This window comes from Nicotiana tomentosiformis, chromosome 7 (genome assembly GCF_000390325.3).
Source record: "Nicotiana tomentosiformis chromosome 7, ASM39032v3, whole genome shotgun sequence".
In the NCBI taxonomy this organism is placed as follows: domain Eukaryota; kingdom Viridiplantae; phylum Streptophyta; class Magnoliopsida; order Solanales; family Solanaceae; genus Nicotiana; species Nicotiana tomentosiformis.
The window spans coordinates 82,799,259-82,807,228 of NC_090818.1; the positions used below are offsets into that span (position 1 = coordinate 82,799,259).

At 36.9% G+C, this 7,970-nt stretch overlaps 1 protein-coding gene across 3 annotated transcripts; it reads right to left on the bottom strand.

Moving 5' to 3' along the window:
* Positions 1-2,566: 2,566 nt before the first annotated feature.
* LOC104099804 (alanine--glyoxylate aminotransferase 2 homolog 3, mitochondrial-like) lies at positions 2,567-6,775 on the bottom strand. 3 transcript variants are annotated; one of them, XM_009606915.3, is made up of 9 exons: positions 6,451-6,775; positions 5,880-6,110; positions 5,611-5,781; positions 4,425-4,568; positions 4,123-4,302; positions 3,474-3,699; positions 3,214-3,327; positions 3,030-3,116; positions 2,567-2,942 (listed from the first exon to the last, which is right to left on the bottom strand). In XM_009606915.3, the coding sequence occupies exons 1-9, from the start codon at positions 6,700-6,702 to the stop codon at positions 2,899-2,901; spliced, it is 1,449 nt and encodes a 482-aa protein (XP_009605210.1). In that variant the 5' UTR covers positions 6,703-6,775; the 3' UTR covers positions 2,567-2,898. The 3 variants fall into 3 exon arrangements, with proteins under 3 accessions (XP_009605210.1, XP_018627442.1, XP_018627443.1); XM_018771926.3 differs by having other exon boundaries at positions 6,347-6,458; XM_018771927.1 differs by lacking the exon at positions 6,451-6,775 and adding an exon at positions 6,355-6,372.
* Positions 6,776-7,970: the final 1,195 nt, after the last annotated feature.

Genomic DNA, 7,970 nt, shown 5'->3' on the forward strand with positions numbered 1-7,970 from the left:
ATGTATACGGATATAACTGTATGGCCTTGTCGGCCTATGTTTTAAGTATATAATGGATCACATTGGTCTTATAGGCCTGTATGTCTTATGTATGAGTTGGTATTACAGGTTGGGTTATCCTACGATGAGTGTTCCCTCACATTTCATTCTAGTTATTTCATGACAATCTTTTGGGCCATTTATCAATGATAGTATGATAAGAAAGATACGTTATATTGGTACTCGGTTGAGTAAGGTACCGGGTGCCTGTCGCGGCCCATCGGTTTGGGTCGTGACAATAATACAATGGAATTTTATCCCTCAATCAATCCCTACACCGGCACGTGTAGTTTCAGGCTTGTGTATTTATAACCTAGCCTTCCTCGGTGACCTAACGATACTCCCAAAAACGTTTATCATAAAGAAAGGATCATTTATTTTTCACAGCCCTTCATACTTCCCTTCATTTTTAATGGCACCATTGGCCTCATATGTAAATCATCATTATTGGCACGACGACCGCATTTCACAATTCATACTTTCATTCTTTCATTTCCTTTCAAGAATCGGCTTAAAACATTTAAGAATATTTGGAACATTGAGAAAAATTATATCTTCAGCTCATAAACATGTAAGAATTCAAAACACATTGAGGATAAGCATAAAAGAGGAGCATAGCATTATACAATCGGAATATGAATCAAACTATAGGCATTTGGACCAGCTAACCATAGAAGAAGATAGTAATGACGGAAATAGGAACTTGATCAAACAATAGTCGAAGTTTATGAGAATTTTGAGGAATCCGATTTTAAAGAAAGAGTTTAGCCAATATACCTCGCTTGGGCTTTCCTTAGATTACTACAACGTTCCAAAACTTCTAGCGACTTCAATCTATTTAGAGACATGATAAAATTGAACCATAATTAAGAAGGGGTATGTGTTCAGTCCATTTAGGCATTTTATCAAGCACTAGGTGTGAAATTCGACTACAAGGTTTCTATGGTGGAATTCCTTCATCCCACAACCAATTTCAACAAGAATCCACTCGTAATTAGTTCAACAACCCCATATACCACCTCCTACTAGCACATGCATGGCCCATTCTCCTACTCCACAACTTACCTAAACCCCATAACAATTTGCATGATAGCTTAGGACAAAGACTTACCCGGATAGTTGATGGTCTAGTGTGTGATTCCCCTTGAATCTTCAAAATTGAGCAAGATGGTTGAATAGGGTGGTTGGAGCTCCTTCCTTCTCTCTCTAGTTCCTTCCCCTTCTCTAAAAACGTCAGGGTTTTTTTAATCTCAAATGACCCCCTTCGGTCTTTTTATTAAAATGGGATCGGGTTATAAAAATACAAAATGGACCCTCCGAGCTCAACTATGCGGTCGCAGAGTGCACCGCGGATCAGGTCTGCGGTCCACGAAAGGGACCGCGAAATTGACCTCCAAACTGGGATGGTCTGTTCAAGTCTGCGGCCGTTCTGCGGTCCGCAGAACACTTATGCGTTCACATAATGCACCGCGGAATCTCCCTCCGGAATTTTCTGATGTGTTTTGCGATCGCGGGTGAAACTTTGCGATCGCGTAGAAGGTTGATGGGAAGCTGGCAATTTGTGAATCGTGTTCGTGGAGATGGTTCGCGTTCGCGTAAGGTGATTGAGCTGGCTATCGCGTTCGCGTTCATCAATAGGCGATCTTAGAGTGTTGCTGGAGGTAGGTTGGCTTTTTGGCTTCAGCGTTCGCGTGAGAGAATCGTGTTCGCGCTTCTGAGGTTCGTTGGCTTTCGCGATCGCTGGGCTTAGCCGCGATCGCGTAGAGCATTATCCTGGGTAGTGCTACTTTGTTCTTCGCGACCGCGAAGGCTTTTCTGCGATCGCTATGCGTATTACTAGGCTTCTCTCCTAACCAAAGTGGGGAGGCCCAAGTGCAGTAGCCTACCCAGGCTGCTTAGTAGCAAAATGCACGCACATGGGGTATGCCTATTGGAAGATTGGTAAGTCAGATGCAAGCATGAAACTTCGTTCAGCAGAGATTTTGTTACTGATAAAATTCCAGAATCATCTAAATTCTAATTGCGCAAGATGATATTCAGCAGAATGACAAGGATTGAACGAGTACTAAACATCGATCAGAATTCAGAATCACCCCTAACCTATGGCAGATTGAGCAACATTTCACTCAATATAGTACAGTTAAAAGGAGAATGAAGAATTCAATCACTTATAAAGCTGAAAGCCCCAAAGACTGCAGAGCCCTTTGTCCACGTATGATCAAAATGAACAGTTAAATGACAAACATAAATCCATTTACAGATCAATCAACAACAAATCGAGTAAGAAAGGCTACTTTCATCTCATTTTGATTTCCACCTAGCTCATTCACCAGAATCCTAAAATAGGTAAAGTAGTACTGCAACTAAAATGTCACCTTTGTAACTAACATTTGATTATGCATCTTTAGTAATATCGACAGTGCATGTTCTCATGACACAACAGTTTTTCCCCATTTATCTTCTCCTCTTTTAAATGGAGAAGCAATATTTTTATCTATAACTTTTGGGGTTTGGAGTATGATGCACATTTCACAAAGAGATGCTGCATTAGAATATGAAACTGTCATTATAATCTGAAACTTGCTATTACAATATGAAACTAGTCCATGAGAGGACTGGAGGGGGTGGAGAGACAACGAGGTGATGTCTCATCATCAAACTTTGATACTATGAAATGAAACTAGTCCATGAGAGGACAAAGGAGGTAGAGAGACAACGAGGTGATGTCTCATAATCTCTTTTAATTTATTTCTTTGAGATACATATACACACCTAACGCCACTTCAAATATTCTACAAGTTTCATCATGGTCAATCAAACACCGGTAATTGCATAACCAGCTTCTTGACTTCTAAGGACTCACATCTTTGACATTGAGTAATCCATCACATCAACGAGAAAATCTATAAAAGTAAAACAACCAAATTTTAAAAAAAAAAAAAATAGTAAGGGAAAAAGAGAAGCTCATAAAGAAAAAGAGAATAATTTACCTGCATCTTCCTTGGTGAAGCAGAGAGGAGGAGTAACCCTAAAAACATTGCCATAAAATCCTCCTTTTCCAATGAGGACTCCCATTTCTGGAAGCACCAAATACGTATATTAGATTAAAAATAAATCCATGCTCAGATAAACAAAAACTTATTGACTAGAGCATAAACAAAGACAAAAAGATACCTTTCATCTGCTCCATTACTCGCAATATTTCCACCTTAGCTGGAGTTTTTGACTGTCTATCAGTAACCAGCTCAACGCCAAGCATCAGACCTCTTCCCCTCACATCACCAATAACTGCAGAATGAAGAACCAAGTTTTTGAGATGAAGCTGAGTCAATAAATAAGTAAGTTTTGCCCTTGCTTGCAGTTCGAGGGCTTATGACCATAACAGAATACAATAGAATCTTTGTTCATTCTCAAAGTTGGAAGTAGGAACATACTTTCATGTTTCTCCATTAGAGAAGTAAGCCGGTTTTTAAGATATGATCCGACATTGAATGCATTTTGCTGAAGCTTCTCTTTTTCAATTACTCTGAGAACTGCTAGCCCCCCAGCAGTACACACAGGATTACCGCCGAAGGTGTTGAAATAACTGCGATTAGTCAGGACCTTTGCAATCTCGGGTGTGGTGACCACAGCACCAAGTGGGATGCCATTTCCAATGCCCTGATTAAAATTTAATCTCAGAAGCTTAATAAAAATGAAGAGAGCATGTCTACATAATTGCAGTCACACATATCCATAGGAAGAATTTTCTGAGGTTTCATTCATACGACTTTGCTTGGTTAAGCTAACACATGGAACAATCTTACACAGCTGCAGATGGCATTAAAAACACTGGAGGAACTGGTATATGGTGAACTAACTACCCCTAGAGAAGCAACTTTCTGGTAATGAGCAGCAGCTTTAGGCCCTCCCCCAATCCAAAATAGAGAAATGACAGTAAAGATAATGGTAAAAAGAAGATTCGTCATGCAATTTAATTTCAGTATCATTATCTAAAAGCTGGAGTCTGAATGTAGAACTACTCTGTGAAATCTCAACGGAAACAACAAACAGGATAAAAAGAAAAGAGCATGGAGAATCCACCTTTGCCATGGTAACAATATCAGGCACGACACCGTGACCTTCAAATCCCCAAAAGTGGCTCCCTGTCCGAGCAAATCCCGACTGGACCTCATCAGCTATGCAAATGCCTCCTGCCTTTCTGACTTTGTCATAGACCGCTGGCAAGTATCCTGGGGCCAGCTCCAAAATCCCGCCCACTCCCTGACAAGAACACATGCCATAGTTAAAATCAAATGGAATTGGTCAATCAAACCTGCATCTTGAAGGATATAATCATGAAACTGTGAGCGCATGAAGTGCACATCTAAGTCAGATTATGCTACCTGTATAGCTTCTGCAATAAAACCAGCCACACGACCACTGGTTCCATAGGTGATCAAATCATCTAAATCCCTCGCATATTTTAGTCCGTTTGAACCAAACACACCTCTATATTGATCAGGGTTCAGGGCATGGTGAACTCCAGTCTGTTGGAATATGCATGGCAGATAACTTGCAAATGATTGGAATGACGATAAAACAAAATTTGAGCAGATAGATTGAGAACATCATTGTACAAGATAATGAGATATTACAGTTAAAAGAAATCTAGCTTAGCAATATATCTATGTTACAGTTAACAGGCTTTTACATCTTTGTCTTTCTTAAGACTCTGAAAAGGAATTCCAATAACACTATACTAAATTTTCAAAAGCAGGACACGTTTGTTTAGATATATTAGTAAGAGATACAACTATACGGCCATGGACTACAGTAACAGCTTGTTTGGATGGTTGTTACATGTTATATTGTATCGTATTATTACTTTAAATACAATGTTTGTTTTGATTGCTACTTAAATTTTATTGTATCGTATCGTTAAATCCATTGTTACGTAATGATGAAAAGTGCCACTTTATGGAACGACCGATTTGGTGTGGTCGCGTCGTTGCCTTATTTTTTTTCTCTCATCTTGCCCTTCCTTATTATTAAATAATCCTATTTTATCTACCTTTTTATATAATTATTCTACCTTACTTTATTTTATAATATTGCAAGTTTATTCCTCATATTGTTGGTGCATGATATCATGAAACGACGGCAAACAATATAATCTATCCAAATATCATATACATCAAAACAATACAGTACAATACTATACGATACATTATGAAATGATACATAACAACCATCCAAACAAGCTGTTAAGATATTCCTAGGAAATATTTTTGAGTACAAGGGTTGTGTTGTGAAAAAATCTACTTCTTGGATAGTAAATTACTACAGAGAGAGCTACATTTTGATGAAAAACTTATAGAACAACATCAATAATTAGTACTAAAGAAATTACTGGAAAAGTACCTAAATGCTTCGTTTATGAAGGTTTTAATGATAAAGCAATGCGTAAAGAAAGCACAAGACACAGAATTTCAAGTTATACTTTAAAAAGCCTGCAAAGCATGCTTTCATCAATTTAACATTAAAGTATACTAAAAAAAGATAATCAAGTGGCTGCATTGGAAGACATGCCTGTACAACATTGAACTTGTAGCTAGACTGGGCAGTGGAACCCATTGTCCCAGCAGCATTGCCATGATAGCCATTCCTAAGCGAAATAACATCTTGGCAACCAGTGTGCAACCGTGCCATCATCAAAGCCAACTCATTCGCCTCCGTGCCCGAATTTGTAAAGAAGACAACCTACAAACCAATTAAAAGGAAAAAATATACGTATCATTATAGATAAATGATATTCATGCATACAACCTGAAGTTAATTCAAAAATAAAGTTAATGAACCTTGAGATCTCCAGGCAACTTGGATGCAAGTGCCTCAGCAAAATCAGCTACAGCATGATTCAAATACAAAACAGTGGAGTGCTGCAAACGCTTTGTTTGATTAACAATTGATTCAACCACCTCAGGGTGGCAATGCCCACAACACACTGTAGCAATCCCTCCAAATGCATCTAGATATCTCCGCCCATTTTCGTCATACAAATACTGCATCTTCCCATCCACCAAATTCAACTGAAAACACAAAAAATAAAGATTACAACAAAACAATTATTAATAAATCGCAAAATCCCAATATTTATATTTCGAAAAATTATAAAGAATCATGATTTACTGTAACTGATTGAGGATCTAATGTAGATGAGTTTAAGTTGTGTGCAGTGATATTCAAGTTCATAACAAACATTATCTGAATAACCCGAAAAATAAAGTAAATAATCACACTGATAGAGTAAAAATGCTTTACACACAAATATACTTATTTGATCATGCGTCTTGACACCCCCAATATGGGATCTAATTCTTTTCTGATTAAGCGCGTGGAAATACTTATTTTTGGACTAGAAACACTTACGGGCTTGTTGTAAAAATGGAAGATGGCTGGGTTGAGATAAGTTTGGCGTTTGAGATGGATTTCATGGGCGGAGGGACCGGTGTAAGGCGGAGGAGTATAATCAAAAGGGGGCATTTTGGGAAGTGACGTGTCATCTTCTTGTTGATGAAGAGACGTGCAAGATTGCGCAACTGAGGAATTGGGTCGACAACTGAACAAGGACTGGGACTGATTTTTTCGCAACAGCGCCCTTTTGGGGATGAATCTCTGCATCCTACAATAGATGATGAAAATTTCACTTGCTCCTCAACTCTTGGCGACTGAAAGAGAGTGATTTGTGTGTGTGTGTATATATATATATATATATATATATATATATATATATATATATATATACACACGATCCCCTAGATGCTATGCTGATTCAGAGTCATGCTCTTATCAATAATCATTTCCCTATCTCAAATATTACTATTTGTTTTAAAATATTTAATATTTAAAAATAATAAAATAAAATCATTTGTTATTTTTTGTAAGTATTGGTTAATTGGTTTTTTGGCCTTTTACAAACTTGTTTTTAGTTTTACGATCCTACCTCTTCTTTTACACACGAGATATTTACTTTTACACATAAGAGATCTTTCATTTATACGTAAGAGATCTAAAAAAGATATTTTCTTAAATTCAACATCACAAAAGGCCAAGAAAGCCTAAAACTTCGTAAATATATCCTTTTTGTTCAAATTAATGAAGTAAGGCATTTAAGCGAGAGATAAAAAGTAATCTTGTTAAAGTACTTTTGTGATAAAGTTTATTAAATTTCTTTTTTTTTCAGTTAAGAATTATGCAGAAAATTTAATAACTACAAAAGGCATCAAATATGGGCTTACGGTTAATCATTGAGCTTATCAATGATCGAGTTGGACTTGATTACGCAACTGTATTTTAAATGTGCCAAACTTTTGTTGGTTCTTTTGGAAGGAACAATTGACAAAGAAACGTGCAATTTATATTCTGAGTTTGATGAACTTTTGTAAACACTAATAATTCTTTAACAAGTGGTTCATGACAAATTTCATTTGGGTACTTCTCAGTGCACCATAAAATCATAAAATATTTCAACTTTGTCGATTCTATAGAATTGACACATATTTTTGTACTCACGGCCAATGCTAAAAGCGGACAGGTGCAAAAACACGCCAGCTTTCATGTCTCATTTGTTTACGTTTGTGGTAACAATAACGTGACATTTTATTTATCTATCATGGCGAGAGATCTGAATTTTGGAACTCAAGACATAAGCCATGTGAACCTTTTAATAAGATATATGAATTATAGAAAACACATTAAAATTTATATAAATGCAGAAGCAAAAATACAAAAAGAAAAAGGCAAAAAGTAATTCAAATGTCTAACACATACAGATATCAATATACTAAGTTACTAAATTATAGATGGTTAGTAGACTGTGTTCGAAAATAAATTCTACAAAAACAAAATAGAAACAGAAGTAGTAGAATTAAAATGTTCAAGCCCTACAG